Genomic DNA, 21,789 nt, shown 5'->3' with positions numbered 1-21,789 from the left:
CTCTCATATTGCCACTTCGTTAGCCGTGTGTGTCCGTGCGTGCATGTGTTTCTGAACCCCTGACATGAGCCAGTGTATGTTGAATACAAGTAGTGAAGCAGAGTACGAGTGTGTGCGACAGGGAAGAGGCAGAGAGTGTTGAGTGTGTGTGTGTGTGCGCGCGAGTGAGGAGCCTGGCGGTGGAGGTGGCGGTGGCGGTGGCGGTGCGGCGCGCGTGTGTGGTGGGCAGACGTGGATGTCAGTATGTTGTTGGCCAGTGAGGGGAGCGGGTCACAGTCCAACGCCCCCTTCACGACATGGGGGCCGCGCCACTCTCGAGGAGGGGGGCAGTGCTCTGGGGCCCTCTGGATACGCCACCTCAGAAGGGACCTTCGCCAGTGACCGAGTGGACCGAGCACCCTGATAGCGACAGAACCAGAGGGAGTTCTCACGGAGCTGGTGGTATTTGTGGTGGTAGTGGTGGTGGTAATGGTAGTGGGTGTGGGCGTATATGGGCGTGGGTGTTGGTAGTGGTAGCATGGGCGGCTGTCTTGGCGCCCACGTGCCAGGCCAACCCTGACGCCAAGAGGCTGTATGACGACCTCCTAAGCTCCTACAACCGTCTCATCCGACCCGTCGGGAACAACTCGGACAGACTCACCGTCAAGTTAGGACTCAAGCTCTCCCAGCTCATCGATGTGGTAAGTAGCGCACGACCCAATCTTTCCAGTTCTACCGTGACTGTGTCAGCAGCCAGCAGCTCTCAGTGGCCACATCTTGTTATGGTGCATCACTAACGTTTCCCTCGTGGCCTACGTTGACCCTGACCTCCGTGCCCTAACATGGGAACTTAGCGGGCTGGTTGGCCATCTCTAGCCCATGCCTAAAGCCCCATTGAGGGCGGGGTCGTGATGGGCGGGCCTCAGCGCGCCCGCACATCTCGGAAACCTTGCTGGTGGTATCGACGCTGTCCCCACAGCAGGTGGGGGTGCTGCTGCGGGCATCTGCAGCAGCTGACTGGTCCGCTGACTGATCTCTCCAGTCATCTCAGAACCTATGATAATATGCCAGTTAATGACTTCACCCACGCCGGGTGAACATGCTGATACATCATTACAACGAAGGGTGCTACAGCTTCACCATTATGATGCACCAGACCCATTAAGACTATACCAGTATACCTCTTGACTGCTATGGGTACAACATGGTTGGTTGTACCTTTCTATGGGTACAACATGGTTGGTTGTACCTTTCTATGGGTACAACATGGTTGGTTGTACCTTTCTATGGGTACAACATGGTTGGTTGTACCTTTCTATAGATGCATGAATGAATGAGTTTCGCCCAACTCATAAAGGGCCGTCCTGGTAGACTCGGTGCGACTGTACGTTGCGTATTAGTTCACATGTCGTATCATCAAGACCACAGTTGACGTTCACTAGAAAGATACTTTAAGAACCCAACACTGCCGCGGCCACACACATCAACAGTACAATAATAATCACGTAATCTGACTATGTAGAATGAGAGAACGAAGAGCATAACGTAAAATCCATAGCCTCCTTACACCACCCAGCCACAACCAGTGGCACTGTCCTCCCTAAACCACCCAGCCAACAACCAGCGGCACTGTCCTCCCTGCACTACCCAACCACAGCCAGTGGCACTGTCCTCCCTACACCACCCAGCCACAACCAGTGGCACTGTCCTCCCTAAACCACCCAGCCAACAGCCAGCGGCACTGTCCTCCCTGCACTACCCAACCACAGCCAGTGGCACTGTCCTCCCTACACCACCCAGCCACAACCAGTGGCACTGTCCTCCCTAAACCACCCAGCCAACAACCAGCGGCACTGTCCTCCCTGCACTACCCAACCACAGCCAGTGGCACTGTCCTCCCTACACCACCCAGCTACAACCAGCGGCACTGTCCTCCATACACCACCCAGCCACAGCCAGTCGGCACTGTCCTCCCTACACCACCCAGCCACCGCCAGTGGCACTGTCCTCCCTACACCACCCAGCCACAACCAGCGGCACTGTCCTCCATACACCACCCAGCCACAGTCAGTCGGCACTGTCCTCCCTACACCACCCAGCCACAGCCAGTGGCACTGTCCTCCCTACACCACCCAGCCATAGTCAGTGACACTGTCCTCCATACATTACCCAGCCACAACCAGCGGCACTGTCCTCCCTACACCACCCAGCCACAACCAGTGGCACTGTCGTTCCTACACCACCCAGCCACAGCCAGCGGCACTGTCCTCCCTGCACTGCTAAACCACAGCCCGTGGCGCTGTCCTCCCTGAATCACCCAGCTACAGCCAGTGGCACTGTCCTTCCTACACCACCCAGCCACAACCAGCGTCACTGTCCTCCCTGCACTACTAAGCCACAGCCAGTGGCACTGTCCTTCCTACACCACCCAGCCATAGCCAGTGGCACTGTCCTCCCTACACCACCCAGCTACAGTCAGTGGCACTGTCCTCCCTACACCACCCAGCCACAACCAGCGGCACTGTCCTCCCTACACTACCCAGCCACAGCCAGTGGCACTGTCCTCCCTACACTACCTAGCCGCAACCAGCGGCACTGTCCTCCCTCCACCACCATGCCACAACCAGCGGCACTGTCCTCCCTACACCACACAGCCAGTGGCACTGTCCTCCCTACACTACCCAGCCACAACCAGCGGCACTGTCCTCCCTACACCACCCAGCCACAACCAGCGGCACTGTGCTTCCTACACCACCCAGCCACAGCCAGTGGCACTGTCCTCCCTACACTACCCAGCCACAACCAGCGGCACTGTCCTCCCTACACTACCCAGCCACAACCAGCGGCACTGTCCTCCCTACACCACCCAGCCTCAACTAGCGAAACTGTCCTCCCTACACTACCCAGCCAAAACCAGTGGTACTGTCCTCCCTACACCACCCAGTCACAACCAACGGCACTGTCCTCCCTACACTACCCAACCACAACCAGTGGTACTGTCCTCCCTACACCACCCAGCCACAACTAGCGGCACTTTTCTCATTACATCACCCAGCCACTACCAGCGGCACTGTCCTCCCTACACTACCCAACCACAACCAGTGGTACTGTCCTCCCTACATCACCCAGCCACTACCAGCGGCACTGTCCTCCCTACACCACCCTGCCACTACCAGCGGCACTGTCCTCCCTACACCACCCAGCCACAACCAGCGGCACTGTCCTCCCTACACCACCCAGCTACAACCATCGGCACTGTCCTCCCTACACTACCCAGCCACAACCAGCGACACTGTCCTCCCTACACCACCCAGCCACAACCAGCCGCACTGTCTTCCCTACACCACCCTGCCACAACCAACGGCACTGTCCTCCCTACACTACCCAACCACAACCAGTGGTACTGTCCTCCCTACATCACCCAGCCACTACCAGCGGCACTGTCCTCCCTACACCACCCAGCCACAACCAGCGGCACTGTCCTCCCTACACCACTCAGCCACAACCAGCGGCACTGTCCTCCCTACACCACTCAGCCACAACCAGCGGCACTGTCCTCCGTACACCATCCATCCATAACCAGTGGCACTGTCCTCCCTACATTACCCAGCCACAACCAGTGGCATTGTCCTCCCTACATCACCCAGCCACAACCAGTGGCACTGTCCTCCTTTCGCCACCTAGCTACAACCAGCGTCACTGGCCTCTCTACACTACCCAGCCACAATCAGTGGTACTATCCTCCCTACACCACCCAGCCACAACCAGCGGCATTGTCACCCCCGCAGCCATTCAACCTTATTTCTTTATCCATCTTCATCCAGTGGCATATATCATATTCATTCAGTTAAACAGTAATTTAAGGTCTGACATTGAAATACAACCAAAACAAACACTAAGAGCGTAAGTCAGGACAGCTGGCAACAACCAGCTCTCCACGTCGTGTCATAATCTTCTCCTCACGAGTTGTGGGCCAGACACACACAGTATCCCGAAGCCACTAATAATGCCACATGTATCAACAACCATGTAAAGTTGAGGCCACCAAGAACCCTCATGATGTGTCCCACACCATCACAACACACTCCACTCCATCACAACACACTCCACTCCATCACAACACACTCCACTCCATCACAACACACTCCACTCCATCACAACACACTCCACTCCATCACAACACACTCCACTCCATCACAACACACTCCACTCCATCACAACACACTCCACTACATCACAACACACTCCGCACTATCACAACACACTCCACACCATCACAACACACTCCACACCATCACAACACACTCCACACCATCACAACACACTCCACTCCATCACAACACACTCCACTCCATCGCAAAACACCACACCATCACAACACACTCTACACCATCACAACACACTCCGCACAATCACAACACACTCCACACCATCACAACACACTCCACACCATCACAACACACTCCACACCATCACAACACACTCCACTCCATCACAACACGCTCCACATCATCACAACACATTCCACTCCATCACAACACACTCCTCTCCATCACAGCACACTCTACTCCATCACAACACCACACCATCACAAAACACTCCACACCATCACAATACACTCCAAACCATCACAACACACTCCACTCCATCACAACACACTCCTCTCCATCACAACACACTCCATTCCATCGCAAAACACCACACCATCACAACACACTCTATACCATCACAACACACTCCACACCATCACAACAGACTCCACACCATCACAACACACTCCACACCATCACAACACACTCCACACCATCACAACACACTCCACACAATCATAAAACCACCCACTCCATCACAACACACCCCACACCATCACAACACACTCCACACCATCACAACACATTCCACTCCATCACAACACACTCCACACCATCACAACACACTCCACTCCATCACAACACCATCCACTCCATCACAACACCATCCACTCCATCACAACACACTTCATACCATCACAACACACTCCTCACCATCACAACACACTCCACTCTATCACAACACACTCCACACCATCACAACACACTCCACACCATCGCAACACACTCCACTTCATCGCAACACACTGCACACCATCACAACGCACTCCACACCATCACAACACACTCCACACCATCACAACACACTCCACACCATCACAACACATTCCACACAATCACAACACACTCCACACCATCACAACATACCACTCCACACCATCACAACACACCACTCCACACCATCACAACACACTCCACACCATCGCAACACACTCCTCACCATCACAACACACTCCACGCCATCACAACACACTCCACACCATCACAACACACTCCACACCATCACAAAACCATCCACTCCCTCACAACACGCTCAACACCATCACAACACACTCCACACCATCACAACACACTCCACTCCATCACAACACACTCCACACCATCGCAACACACTCCACTTCATCTCAACACACTCCACACCATCACAACACACTCTACACCATCGCAACACACTCCACTTCATCGCAACACACTCCACACCATCACAACGCACTCCACCTCATCGCAACACACTCCACACCATCACAACACACTCCACACCATCACAACACACTCCACACCATCACAAAACCATCCACTCCATCACAACACGCTCCACACCATTCCAACACACTCCACAACATCACTACACACTCCACACCATCACAACACACTCCACATCATCACAGCACACTCCACATCATCACAACACACTCCACTCCATCACAACACACTCCATACCATCGCAACACCTTCCACTCCATCACAACACACTCCATACCATCACAACGCACTCCACACCATCTTAATACACTCCACTCCATCAAAACACACTCCACTCCATCACAACACACTCCACACCATCACAAAATACTCCACACCATCACAACACACTTCACTCCATCACAACATACTCCATACCATCACAACACACTCCACACCAACGCAACACACTCCTCACCATCACAACACACTCCACGCCATCACAACACACTTCTCACCAACGCAACACAATCCACTCCGTCACAACACACTCCACACCATCACAATACACTCCACTCCATCACAACACACTCTACTCCCTTACAACACACTCCACACTATTGTAACACATTCCACAGTATCACAACACACTCCACACCATTACAACACAATCCACTCCATTCCAATATACTCCACACCATCACAACACACTCTACACCATCACAACACACTCCACACCAACACAACTTACTCCACTCCATTCCAATACACTCCTCACCATCACAACACACTCCACACCACCACCACAACACACTTCACACCATTCCAATACACTCCACGCTATCACAACTCACTCCACACCATCACAACACACTCCACATTATCACAACACACTCACACCATCACAACACACTCTATGCCTTCACATCGCACTCCACACCATCACAATACACTCCACGCCATCACAACATACTCTACAGCATCACAAAACACTCCACACGATCATATGACACTCCACACCATCACAACACACTCCACACGATCATATGACACTCCACACCATCACAACACACTCCACGCGATCACAACAGACTCCACACCATCACAATACACTTCACCCACTCCACACACTCCACTTCATCACTATCACATCACACTCCATACCATTATAATACACTCCACACCATCACAACACATTCCACACCATCACAACACACCCCACATCACAACACCACACCATCGCGACACATTCCACACCATTACAATACACTCCACACTATCCCAACGCTCCGAACTATGACAACACACTCCACACCATCACAACACACCCTACATCATCATAACACACTCCACATCATCACAACGCACTCCAAATAGTTATAACACACATCACAATCATTCAAACTCTAAAGCATTACACACCGTAACAACTCACAGCATAACAGCTCGCTCCACAGCATCATAACCTGCTCCACAGCATCATAACCTGCTCCACAGTATCAAGACACACTATTGCACTTATAAAACACTACATAGCATCAGAAACTCCACACTTTGACACACATCACAGCATCACAACAAATACCACAGCATCACACCACAAACTTCAACGTCGCAAAGCACATCACAGCATCACATACACATTACAGCATGAAACACCTAGTAACATGATAACACACATCACAGCATAGTATGTGGGACGCTACCACATACACACACACACACACACACACGGAGCGATACTTGATCACCATTAATCACACCTTGGCTGGGCAAGGCATGGCCGGCCCCCACCCCCCTGCTGGTCATTACCATTCAAGTCATCACGCAGACTAAATATTTCAGCAGCGATATTTTCAGGTGGTTGAAGTGCACGAATGTCGTGCTGGAGGGGAGGGTCCTGGGCTGCTGGTGTTTATAGTGCTACCATGGATATTGCCGCCTCAAGGCTGAGTGAGGGAAGTGACTCTCACAGTCTGTAGGAGAGAAGGCCAAACCCTCGCTGACAGCCTTTGACGCTGCCAGATATTTACAGCGGCGCATATATATATATATATATATATATATATATATATATATATATATATATATATATATATATATATATATATATATATATATATATATATATATATATATATATATATATATATATATATATATATATATATATATATATGTGTGTGTGTGTGTGTGTGTGTGTGTGCTGGAAATGAGATGTTTGAGGACAATATGTGGTGTGAGGTGGTTTGATCGAGCAAGTAATGTAAGGGTAAGAGAGATGTGTGGAAATAAAAAGAGCGTGGTTGAGAGAGCAGAAGAGGGTGTTTTGAAATGGTTTGGTCACATGGAGAGAATGAGTGAGGAAAGATTGACCAAGAGGATATATGTGTCGGAGGTGGAGGGAACGAGGAGAAGTGGGAGACCAAATTGGAGGTGGAAAGATGGAGTGAAAAAGATTTTGAGTGATCGGGGCCTGAACATGCAGGAGGGTGAAAGGCGGGCAAAAAATAGAGTGAATTGGATCGATGTGGTATACCGGGGTCGACGTGCTGTCAGTGAATTGAATCATGGCATGTAAAGCGTCTGGGGTAAACCATGGAAAGTTCTGTGGGGCCTGGATGTGGAAAGGGAGCTGTGGTTTCTGGCATTATTACATGAGAGCTAGAGACTGAGTGTGAACGAATGGGGCCTTTGTTGTCTTTCCCTAGCGCTACCTCGCACACATGAGGGGGGAGGGGAATGTTATTCCATGTGTGGCGGGGTGACGATGGGAATAGATAAAGGCAGACAGTATGAATTATGTACATGTGTATATATGTATATGTCTGTGTGTGTATATATATGTGTACATTGAGATGTATAGGTATGTATATTTGCGTGTGTGGACGTGTATGTATATACATGTGTATGGGGGTGGGTTGGGCCATTTCTTTCGTCTGTTTCCTTGCGCTACCTCGCAAACGCGGGAGACAGCGACAAAGCAAAATAATAATAATGATAATAATAATATATATATATATATATATATATATATATATATATATATATATATATATATATATATATATATACATCTTTTTTTTCTTTCATACTATTCGCCATTTCCCGCATTAGCGAGGTAGCGTTAAGAACAGAGGACTGGGCCTTTGAGGGAATATTCTCACCTGGCCCCCTTCTCTGTTCCTTGTTTTTTTTTTTTTTGGGGGGGGGGGAAGAAAAAAAACGGGAGGGGAGGATTTCCAGCCACCCGCTCCCTCCCCTTTTAGTCGCCTTCTACGACACGCAGGGAAGTATTCTTTCTCCCCTATCCCCAAGGATAATATATATATATATATATATATATATATATATATATATATATATATATATAGATAGATAGATAGATAGATAGATGTAGGTAGATAGATAGAATATGTATCAAAGGACCCATCAGGGGACAGATATCATCAAAGATCATAGCTTTCAACGAGACAGTTCTGGGAAGTAGAAGACAAAGAGGAAATATGATCAGCGCAGCGTTACCAGTCTACTGTATAGAGGTAAAACCGTTCCAGGTGTGAGACTGGTACTCCAAAAGGACGAGTCATCCCGTTACAGTGCAGGTGTCACTTTTCAGGAGAGAAAACTTTAGTCGTTTGAACAAGTCCCTCTCTGTATTTAAAGCAGACTTATCTTCTTGTGTGATGTAGGGTATCCAACGTAGCCTAGACTTTATAATGGTACCAGGTATGTTGAATGCTTAAATAGGATAGAAAAGGCGTTATGAGTTGGAGAAACTGAATTCGAAGACTATAAGGTTCTAGAGGCGTTAAATTTAGGTAGATTACATCTACCCCACTGGGAAATCTTATCCAAATCTGAGTTTACGATATGACGAAGCGGAGATCAACAAAAAGATTGGGTGGATCTGAAAGAAGTGGTGGAATGGAGAGTTAGATATTCAGCATGTGAGTCAATTGGCTTATTTGTTGGAGAAAAAATGAGCTGATAGAGGTGAAATGGAACAGGAGGCAGGATAGGATCTTGAGGAACTCCACTGTTCCTGGGAAAAGGAGAGATTGATCCATCAGCAATTATGGAAATATCTACTAAAAAGAACGCTCACTCTGAGAGGCAAGATTGGCGTAGAAGATCAAAAAGGGAGGAGGGGGCTTGGTCAACCTCCGATGCCACACACTACATAAAGTATCTCGAAATACCAGGTGCTGCAACATAGGATCCCGAATGTCTCAGACAAGATAACTAGACTTTACTTATAGTGATATTATCACCGGTAGATCTTATACAACGAATATCATATTCATAGTCGTAAAGGAGATTGTCACATTCAAGATGTTCAGGAAATAGAAATTGGGAGTCTCAAACTTTGAGATGAGTGGAACTCTGAGCAATAGGAGGATAATCGCGATAGAACGACTATTCTGTTTTAAGATATGAGGTTCCACGACATGCACCTAAGGTGAAAGAATATAAATGGTTTGAAAGAAAACGATACAAAAGAGTAAAGTCAGGCTCATATTCTAAGGAATCTTCCATTATAAGAAGAGGGAATGATGGGGATTCTTTACTCCCATGACGCCTGTTACTAGGAACTGTATGCACATTGGACTCCGTCTTGTTCGTAGGGATAGTATTACAGAATAAGAAAACGAGCGTAAGATTAAGAACGCAAATAGTAAAATATGGGAAGATTAGTTTCTTAAGAGGTAAGTGGAAAATGTTAAGACTAGTCAAGTAGTTTAGTCTTAATGAGACAGGGAGGTAAGGTATACAATCCTAGACGGAGGTTGTGAGATGGTTTTGATTATCATATCAACAAGTCGAGACGGTTGTACTGGCATGGATTGATGCATTCTGATGCATACTCCCTCCAGACTCCCTTCTACCTTAGGTGTGGATAATCTTGGTGATTTTTTTTATTCATATCTTATCTAGTATTATGTATTTCAGTTGCTTTATTATGTTGATGATTTTTTAGATCCTGTATCTTGAATTTATAGGTGACATTGTTAGACATGAGATTTTCTGTTGCTGAAAACTTGCGTGTTAACTGTGAACTATGTGAGAGTCTTAACATCCCACAGTGTGAGTCCTAACATCCCACAGTGTGAGTCTTAACATCCCACAGTGTGAGTCTTAAGATCCCGAAACTGAAAAGTTGATCTTTTAGGACGTTTTTGTAACGAGCATCCGCCCTGACCATCTGTGACCTGACCATTACATATCATTATATACCAAGAGATTCCACAGATACTGAGTGTCACTTCCGATCAGGGAGACCGAATGACGAAAAACAAAACTTCCAAACAGTTCTGTCGTCAGAACTTCTTTCAAAACTAAGAGAATGGACAAAGGAAAAAGCGATTATATAGTAAACTGGAAAGTAAACCTTCCCTCTGAAGGAGAAATACTTAGTCTTTACGAAACACTGGAAATATTTGAAAGAACACCTCAGAGAGTATCTAATGACTGAAGATGGAAAACAGTTATGGCCGAGTTTACCCCCGGAAACTCCGTTTTCTGTGACGCGAAGAGAAAGGAAACTTTGGCTGCAGACCAGCTCGATCAGTAGGCAGGAACACAATAACAACATTGAAGATGAAAGTAGACAGAGGGTAAGCGTTATACCTAGTTTTGTGTCACTACTCCGACTGCACAAGATGAAAAGCAAAAGTCTATTCCTTCGAATGATGTTCACAGTCATCTAAACTATATTTTGTCTACAATATATGATAATATGTATTTGGGGATACGATGTTCATTCTGTAAGTGTGACCACGATAAGATGTGATATATATCAAAGATTAATCAAGTAATGCACATATCACTGAGACAAGGTTGGAAAATCCGACTGTACAGTTCACAATCTATAATCTAACAAACGCAAACCATTTAGAGCTCTCCTCGAACGTCCAAGCAAAGAAGCTGACCACCAAATGGTGTTAAAGTACCCTTTGTGGCAGTAATCCAAACAGCAGTGAATCGGCGGCAGCCACTGTTGGGGTTCACACGTTAACTGTAATGCTGTTTTAATATGGAAGAGGCAGTGGCAGGTTGTCAGTACTCACTTGAGAGGTTTCAGTGGGGGTGAGGTGGGGCCAGTCCGAGGGGTCCGGGGAGGTGGGAAGGATGTATAAGGAAAGTGGGACTGGGGGAAGGGGGCGGGGGAGGGAGGGGAGGAGGGCAGTGGGACACGGGAGGAACGTCTAAGCGACTATTTGATGGTCGTCTGCTGCGGGAGCCACAGAAAGGGCAGTTCCTCAGGGGCTGGAGGAGAGGACAATTGGAGGGTGATTTGTGGGAAGGGATCTGGGAAGTGAAGAACTGAGGGAAGCGAGGCGTTGGTTGAGTGAAGGGAGCTGCCTGGTGGAGAAATCTTAAATGTCTGTGGCTGATGATGATAACTTCAGTTGTACGAGAAGCAGGGGAAATTTTTCTGGTGAGCATCAAGAGTGCATCTGGGAAAGTAACAAAGGTTGACTAGGATAGAATAGAAGAGTTTTTTGGGTATAGAGATATAGTTTCTTTGGATCAAGGTAGCTTTCGGGGAGCAAGAAAGGAATGGAATAGGATTTTTCGAAGGTAGTAAAATGGTTCTTCACGGTTGAAGGAGACGGTATCTAGTTGAGAATAAAGAGAGTTCTCCAGGATTAATAGCTGTTTCAGGGAGCAAACAATAGGAGACCGCGAGCCGTGAAGGAAGGAAGTTATTCTGATTTTATCAAAAAGGTGTTTTGAGGCGTCTGGAGAGGTCGCTGGCAAGAGAGAGCGTGGCAGAGAGGTTAGAGACTCGAAGAGAACAACATCTGATATTCTGGGAGAAAATACGTAATTACTGAAGGTAAGTGAGGAGGCTGTGTCTGTAATGAGAAGAAAATTATGGTGGAAAAAGAAGAGATTACTCCAGGGAGTAGAATTAGATTATGAGGGGGAGTAATGGGACCTCATCTGGGGCAAGTCAGGAGGAGTAATATTAGGCCGAACAAGACTGGATTCAGAGATAAAGTTTCCCAGGAAGAAGAGGATCAGATCCGGTCAGGTTACTAGTAAGACGGAGTTTTCTGTCACTGGTCAGGAAAGGATCAGAGGCCGATGATTGTAAGGGAGTGAGGGGGGGGGGGGTTATGTCCGATGATACTGAGGGAGGGGACTCTATCTGGTGATACTGAGGGAGGGGACTCTATCTGGTGATACTGAGGGAGGGGACTCTATCTGGTGATACTGAGGGAGGGGACTCTATCTGGTGATACTGAGGGAGGGGACTCTATCTGGTGATACTGAGGGAGGGGACTCTATCTGGTGATACTGAGGGAGGGGACTCTATCTGGTGATACTGAGGGAGGGGACTCTGTCTGGTGATACTGAGGGAGGGGACTCTGTCTGGTGATACTGAGGGAGGGGACTCTGTCTGGTGATACTGAGGGAGGGGACTCTGTCTGGTGATACTGAGGGAGGGGACTCTGTCTGGTGATAGTTAGGGGAAGGATCATGGTCGATACTGAGATCTGATTTATTTTCATGGCAGAATATTCTCATGTTCGTACGTTGCTGTCGGTGTGTAGTTGACGTCAAGATGTGTAATGTTAAGACGAATTACAATAATCAGTTTGTGGTCATATGACTCTCTCCGCTGACGTCATTACTTGAGGTCATGTGATCGTTTATGGATGACGTCACCTTTATTATGGTATTACTGTTTACAATAATGTCACTGTGACGTCACAGTTTATAATATAACTCTTTTAGAGACGTAGCTATTCACTGTGATGTCACTGATAGCGATGATATTACTGTAGTAATGTTACTGCTTACTGGGATATCTTCTTTGCCAGTGATGTAGCTGATTACGATGATGTCAATGTTTCCCAATGTGTCAGTATTTACGTGTGATGTAGGATTCACGGTGACATCCCAGGTTAGGTTACATCTCTGATTGATGCCTTTATTACCATGATGTCACTGGTTGTGATGACGTCACTGCTTAAGATTACATCACTGATTTTTTGTTCTCTTTACTATAATGACGTGACTGCTTCTAGTATTATCATAGTGAATGATGACGTTGTTTCCTGTTCTTGTGGGTTGATTATGATTCTCTCTCTACAATGACGTCACCATCTACCTGGCTTACAAGACAGATACCATGTTGTACAATGTTCTCCATCATCCAGCCATGAGAGGGATAATGGAACATATCTTCCATGGCAGACACCCGTCACCATTAAAGTAAACAAAAAAAAAAAAGATTGTTCCGGGTAAATGCTTTAAATAATCATTTCAACATTCCATATTTAGATTTTATCTAAAAAGCTCAGCTTTGTATTTCATCATAACTAAAACGAAAACTCACAAACTCACTGAAATGGAGACTCATAACTCCCTTCCATTTGCATGGGGTGGATCAAGTACATACAGTCATGCAATTTTTGCAGGAAATGATTTTAAAAACTAGGAGCAGCAGTCCAGCCCCTGGGCTAGCAAATGACCGTGTCGCACAGTTCTCGGAGGTGCACTTTCTGTCACTCTGTTTATATATCTATGTATATATCTGTCTGTGCACGAGTGAGTAGATTTATTTATACATGTATGCGCGTGTATATTTTTGTGTTTGTGTACATGATTGCTTTAGTGTCAGTATATGTGTACGTGTTTGATAGTTGTACATAGTGAACGTATACACCTGAGGCTGGACCTCCCCGGGCAGATGTGGAGTACGTAAGTCTTCTTTATACTAACATTTGAAGCAGTTTTGATAAGTGTCATCGTGTTACCCTGATACAAATATATGCATACAAGATTTCAAGCAACATAATTTCTTGCCTAGATAGTATATGTGAAGTATTTCAATTTTCATTATCTTATACTCATTTAAGGAAATGAAATTAATCATGTTTTCTCCATTAAACATTTAATCAAAGACTATTTTTATATACGTTTTAATTTCAAAATGTTAAAGAAATAGACATTGGAAATGTCATTATTATTCAGAGATAAATGGAACAATAAAATCGCATTCCATTTTAGAATAACAAAATCACTTGAAATATATCGTCGGTATCCAAAATTAGTATTGCTATAAACGACAGAAGTACACTATCAAACGTACCTAAAAATCTGAAACATAGATGGATAAAAGAATGGACAAATAAATGAATGTATATGAAGGGTTTATTGAATTTAGGCAGCCAATTGGCTGAAAATACAGTTGAGGTATTGCAGATATTACAAAACTAATTATACGAGAGCTTAATATAAGGACGAGCTGGATATTTCCACACTTTGGATAAGCTTATTGATGAGGTAATCTAGAGAGACAGGATGGCTGATATACAAGGATGTTTTCAAAGTGAATAATATTGATTATATACAATGAACTTGAATGAGCATCAAGTGATGAATAGTTACAATAATACAGTAGCTGCCATACCACATAGCATAACTAACAGGAAACTGAGCTGTTCATTTTCATAGCTATGCACTTGTTCATAGATTGTTTATGAAGTTTAAGTTGTATGTGTAGGACTGTTCTTACATCTTGTCTGTAGGGACTTTGACTCCAACAAGTCGATTGTGGTGACGAACGGTGTTGCGTGGTAGATGGGTGTCAGGGGAGAGGGGTATTTGTAACAGGGTTATGTCTGCAGTTTATTGCGAAACTGCCCTCTGAGCTGCCGGTGTTGGTCAGAAAGGCTGGACAGATTCAGCAAGATGAGGGTTTCTTTGTAGGTAAGAAGGGTCCAGGATGATTCTGCATGCACTTTTGTGCACGCTTTCTATCTGGTTCCTCTGTTTAGCTGTTAGTGAGGAGGACCAGGTAGGGAATGCGTACATGAGCTTAGACAGTGAAAATGGGATGTACATTCTTGAGCTCAGTTGGTGGGACACTAGTGATTTCAGTCGGCGGAGAAGGTACAGACGGTATGAGGAAGATTTGATGCTTGTGCTGACATGACTCTTTAAGTTTAAGCCGTCTTCTATATTGACACCAAAAAGTTTGAAGTCCCTGACTACCCGGAGGATGTCACGGCTTAGTGTAATGTCATGGGACAGGATGTCGTCTGCGCTCAGGTTGATGTGTATCATTACAAAGTGTGTGTGTGTGTGTGTGTGTGTGTGTGTGTGTGTGTGTGTGTGTGTGTGTGTGAGTGTGTGTGTGTGTGTGTGTGTGTGTGTGTGTGTGTGTGTGTGTGTGTGTGTGTGTTTTAACCCTACTCATCCCTATGTGTAAACCTCCCTGCCTTCATCATCTCTAAGATCGTAGTCATAATGCAGCCATCCACGCTTCCCTTCTCCTTTCTTTCCATCTCTGCTCCCAGTATTTGCACAGAAATCTTTGCTTCCTCTCTCCCTTAATCTTTCCAGTTACACCCTACCTCAGCCTTTCCAACCACTCCCTCCTCAGCCTTTCCAGTCACTCCCTCCCTCAGTTTTTCCAGTCATTTACTCTAGTCTTTCAAGTCGCTCCCTCCCTCGGGCTTTTTAAACATTTTATTGTCAGACTTTCCAGTTACTCCCTCCATCAGTCACTCTAGTCTTCCCAGGCTTTCCACTCAAATCCTACCTCAGTCACTTTTTCACTCCCTCCGTCAGTCTTTCAAGTCACTCATTCCCTCGGTCTCTCATGTCAACCTCATCTTCATTCTTTCCAGGCACTCCTTCCTCAGTCTTTTCAGACACTCCCGCCTCAGTCTTTCCAGACACTTCCTCTTTAGTCTTTCCAGTCACTCACTCCACCAACCCAGTCAATTGCCACTGATGGCAAAACCTTTTGACGAAGTCTAAGACTCCATCTCTTAGACAAACACCCATGACGCCAGCCGCGCTAGTGAATGTGTGCATCTTTGGCGGGTGTAGATTTCGCTGAACGTAGATCGTCTGTGGGTGTAGATTCTCGTTTGGTGTAGATCATCAAAGGTTGTAGATTTTCGCTGGATGTAAATCTTCAGTGGGTGTAGATCTCGCTGGATATAGATCACCAGTGGGTGTAGATCATCAGTGGGTGTAGATTCTCGCTGGGTGTAGATCGTCAGTGGGTAACTAAAGAGGCTCCATGGGTCGTGGATGGATGTAAATAAATATTTCCCACAGTTGAACAACTTGACTTGAACTGAACGATGTTGGCGGATGATGTCTAGATTAAAGCTTACGTGTGAGGGAGCGAGAAGGGAGAGAAGGTAACGTGGCGAGAGGGAGGGATGGAAATGAAAGGAAGGAGGCATGGGTAATGTGTTGAGAAAAACGAGGAATGGTGAGGCGTGAGGCGTAAGATAAGCTAACAGGTGAAATAATAGTAATGAAGGCGGAGCTGCATGTGTTGGGACGGAGGAGAGCTTTACCGTAGATAGTGAGATATACCGTCATGGGCAGTGATGGAGGTAGGCAGACGGAGGGACTATACCAGGGAGGAAGGAGGCATGGATTTAAGAATGGCATGACCGGCGGAGGGAAAGAAAAAAAAGTAAAATCAGGGAAGACGGAAGAAAGCTCGGGCAATAAAAGACTGAGAAGGATGAGACAGTAAGACAGAAGAGAGAAGGTGAGTAAAAGGTAAGCGAAAGCAATTGTGATGAGGTAAGATCAATGAATGCTGGCTGAGCCGGGATGGAGGGATGGGTACTGAGGCAAGACGGAGGGGTGCATTGTGAGGCAAGACGGAGGGGTGCATCGTGAGGCATGACGGAGGGGTGCATTGTGAGGCAAGACGGAGGGGTGCATTATGAGGCAAGACGGAGGGGTGCATTGTGAGGCAAGACGGAGGGGTGCATTGTGAGGCATGACGGAGGGGTGCATTGTGAGGCATGACGGAGGGGTGCATTGTGAGGCATGACGGAGGGGTGCATTCTGAGGGTGGACACTAAGGTAAGGTTTAAAGGTGGACATTGACGTAAGGTTAGGGCACTGAGGCTGAGGTCAAAAAATGAAAATCTCATACAAACTGATGTACGTAAACTGGACCACAGATTATTGTTTACATCTGTCTGTAGATCACTCAGCCAGTGACATTCAGCCGACATAAAGCAGGTATAACAGGAACTTCTCTCTCCTCAATGTTATTGTACTGACATAATCAAATAGAAAAAAATGTTGACCAAACATTTTGCCACTGTTCATGTGGTTCCGACGAACCTTTGATCTGCTACATATTAGCATTTTACCAATGAAAATTTTTTGTAAATATTCACATTCAGCCAAAATTTAACCGGATTATCGAAACCAGTTCCCATTTGATTACGTCTGTTAACATATACCCAAGTTTTCATATTTATATCGACCATATTTCAACGAACATGACTACTGCCATTTTCTCAAAAAAGTTCCATATCAAAACTTGAACATCATTCCTATTACTTTATAACTCCAGAAGCCTTGTCCAAGTGTTCCAGCAGCTTCAGGGCTGCGCTACAATCAGTAGCAGGGTAAGGATGGGCTTCTTTGGAATGAAATGTTCTTCGAGGAGAATGTATTCCAATGACATAGCCTCACCGAAAGAAATATCCAACTGCTACTTAGCCACAAGCAGGCGGAGTCCGGTAACACCGAAAGTTGGGAAATATATCAGCATTCTCTAAGTATATCAAGATATTCATTTACTAGAAATGAGACTCCAGTGAACTGGAAATTAATTAGCATCCATATAACCTGGATGATCCAGCACGGTTAACCCGTGTGTGAGAAGATAACACTGATTTAGATGTGACGTGTAAAGAAAATGTAATAAACTTTCTTAATAACATTCGTGAACATAAGTGTTTCTTATAAGTAATACTTGAGAACGTAAGTCATCCTGGGATCTAATGTGTAGGTTGACTCATCACTTAAGTAATCGTTTCAGTTGACATAAAGACTAGATTATATTTTGACGACAGTGAAGATAACTGAGTTGTAGGTTAGGTATGGTTCTTGCTGGAGAGGTCCTTCCATGACGATCAATTTCTCTGTGATAAAACTCCAAATCTACCAGTCAGAGGGCTCGAGCAGCATGACGTCACGTAAATGAAAAGACGTGATTGGTTGGTAGAGGAAGACACTCACGGATGATCTGCGTCGTCGGGTAGGTTTGTTCTCATTCAATGAGTAATGTATACACTGCTCTCACCCTGCTCGCTCCGGAGTTATTAAAGTAAACAGATATGAGAGAGGCGTTCACGTGGGGGGCAGGAGAACGTGCCGTGCTGCAGCTGGGATCAGGATGGTTACATCTACTGCCACAGTAACATAGCCATATACACATGCATACAATAACACGTAAAGACATCTATACACACATTAAACCTACACAATACACGTATAACAAACACAGTGTGTGTGTGTGTGTGTGTGTGTGTGTGTGTGTGTGTGTGTGTGTGGCATGATTTTGTCTATACTGGTTATTTTCATGTTAACCGATAATGAAGTTCTCATTTTCTTTTGATCTAAATATAGTAAATAATATGAAATTTTTGAAAGCTTTCCATCAGATGTATTTAAAATATATAATAGAGAAATTGATATATAAACATAGTAACATTATAAAGGGGAACCAGTCATATATATATATATATATATATATATATATATATATATATATATATATATATATATATATATATATACATACAGTGAATGTAGGTTTGCGGCAGGGGTGTGTGATGTCTCCATGGTTGTTTAATTTGTTTATGGATGGGGTTGTTAGGGAGGTAAATGCAAGAGTTTTGGAAAGAGGGGCAAGTATGAAGTCTGTTGGGGATGAGAGAGCTTGGGAAGTGAGTCAGTTGTTGTTCGCTGATGATACAGCGCTGGTGGCGGATTCATGTGAGAAACTGCAGAAGCTGGTGACGGAGTTTGGTAAAGTGTGTGGAAGAAGAAAGTTAAGAGTAAATGTGAATAAGAGCAAGGTTATTAGGTACAGTAGGGTTGAGGGTCAAGTCAATTGGGAGGTGAGTTTGAATGGTGAGAGGCTGGAGGAAGTGAAGTGTTTTAGATATCTGGGAGTGGATCTGTCAGCGGATGGAACCATGGAAGCGGAAGTGGATCATAGGGTGGGGGAGGGGGCGAAAATTTTGGGAGCCTTGAAAAATGTGTGGAAGTCGAGAACATTATCCCGGAAAGCAAAAATGGGTATGTTTGAAGGAATAGTAGTTCCAACAATGTTGTATGGTTGCGAGGCGTGGGCTATGGATAGAGTTGTGCGTAGGAGGATGGATGTGCTGGAAATGAGATGTTTGAGGACAATGTGTGGTGTGAGGTGGTTTGATCGAGTAAGTAACGTAAGGGTAAGAGAGATGTGTGGAAATAAAAAGAGCGTGGTTGAGAGAGCAGAAGAGGGTGTTTTGAAGTGGTTTGGGCACATGGAGAGAATGAGTGAGGAAAGATTGACCAAGAGGATATATGTGTCGGAGGTGGAGGGAACGAGGAGAAGAGGGAGACCAAATTGGAGGTGGAAAGATGGAGTGAAAAGGATTTTGTGTGATCGGGGCCTGAACATGCAGGAGGGTGAAAGGAGGGCAAGGAATAGAGTGAATTGGAGCGATGTGGTATACAGGGGTTGACGTGCTGTCAGTGGATTGAATCAAGGCATGTGAAGCGTCTGGGGTAAACCATGGAAAGCTGTGTAGGTATGTATATTTGCGTGTGTGGACGTGTGTATGTACATGTGTATGGGGGGGGTTGGGCCATTTCTTTCGTCTGTTTCCTTGCGCTACCTCGCAAACGCGGGAGACAGCGACAAAGTATAAAAAAAAAAAAAAAAAAAAAATATATACATATATATATATATATATATATATATATATATATATATATATATATATATATATATATATGAGAAATAAACGGATAGACAAAGACAGTAGGAGAGCTTAATGTTGAGTAAATAAAGATAAGTAAGATATTGTCTAAGAAATGGAGGTATGTAATGTACACATGAGTCAGTTTGTAGCAGTAAAGTTGCACTTACTGTCGTTATCTATCATATTTCTCGAGTTATTCTTGAGCCTCAGGTCCCCAGCTGGACGCTGATCAGCTACTTGTGTTGTCAACAGCTTAGTTTGTCACACATATATGAATATCTCCAGAAAAAAGTGAAAAGAACATTAACTACATGATTTGATATGACTGACAATAATTCGCTGAGAAATAATTGAATAATAGTGATGTGCTGATTGGACTAAGTATGACTGTGTACCAGTTTATAATGAAGCTAAACCATCGTGGTAGGAACATCTATACTCCAGTGATAACATCACAGCCTCTCACATACTACAAGCGTGTGTGACGTAGGCATCAGACATATAACTGGTCAGGCCAGGGTTGGAACGATTACCTCCACGTTGTAATTATTGTGTCGGTCGTTAGATGGCGGTGTGACGACAGTTCGTAATGTCACAATATCACTACATCCCGCCCTACGATAAAATACACAACGGTTTGACCGAGCATATCAAACGTTGTACTTGAATAAATACCAGAGTTGTGTCCGCAACGATTTCATAAAAATTGGGATTATTGTGTGGGAGTATAACTGCTGACGCCAGACCTGGCCAGGTAAAGTGTGGTAAGAGTTTGAAAGGATGAATCTAACCTTTTGTTGTTTAAGAGTTCGATCTGCACTGAAGTGGTCATGAGGACCATTTATATTCTCTCTCTCTCTCTCTCTCTCTCTCTCTCTCTCTCTCTCTCTCTCTCTCTCTCTCTCTCTCTCTCTCTCTCTCTCTCGTAGGTAGTTAGCAGCAGCCCCGGACCAGCGAGGTATTCTACCGGTACCACATCCTGGGTATCAGGAGGCTTAGTGAGTGTTGCGCAGTTACTAGCCAGCGCTTCAGTGGCTGTCAAGTTGTGCTCTTCTGGTCCAGGCAACAGTCTTCTCCTTCTGCCTCACCCACACGCGGGCTGCTGACTTTTAGTCAACAAACATATATTCCTCCGTCTCATACACAACACTTCTCAACACGTTATTGTCACGATTTGTTTATCGAAATTCTATATTTTCCTGCGTTGAGCGTCGCTCGCTAGCCTTGCCGTTTGTCAGATTTTCTTCGTAAGTACTCTTACGTAAGTACTGGTAAGTCAGTACTCTCACTCTCGTAAGTACTCTTACGTAAGTACTGGTAAGTCAGTACTCTCACTCTCGTAAGTACTCTCTCTCGTAAGTACTCTTACGTAAGTACTCGTAAATCAGTACTCTCTCTCGTAAGTACTCTTACGCAAGTACTCGTAAATCAGTACTCGTAAGTACTCTTACTTAAGTACTCGGAAATCAGTACTCGTAAGTCAGTAC

General features: G+C 45.4%; 1 protein-coding gene across 1 annotated transcript in view; it reads left to right on the top strand.

Annotated features, from left to right (window-relative positions):
* Window positions 1-246: 246 nt before the first annotated feature.
* The window catches only part of LOC139747994 (acetylcholine receptor subunit alpha-like 1), a 420,788-nt gene continuing 399,245 nt past the window's right edge, over window positions 247-21,789 (top strand). The window contains exon 1 of the mRNA XM_071660530.1: window positions 247-680. Coding sequence (XP_071516631.1) covers window positions 297-680 — 384 coding nt within the window. The 5' untranslated portion in view covers window positions 247-296. The remainder of the gene's footprint in view (window positions 681-21,789) is intronic.

The sequence above is a fragment of the Panulirus ornatus genome, chromosome 71 (assembly GCF_036320965.1).
Source record: "Panulirus ornatus isolate Po-2019 chromosome 71, ASM3632096v1, whole genome shotgun sequence".
Lineage (NCBI taxonomy): Eukaryota > Metazoa > Arthropoda > Malacostraca > Decapoda > Palinuridae > Panulirus > Panulirus ornatus.
The sequence above is the reverse complement of the archived record's forward strand: the minus strand, read 5'-3'. Positions and strand labels throughout refer to the sequence as shown.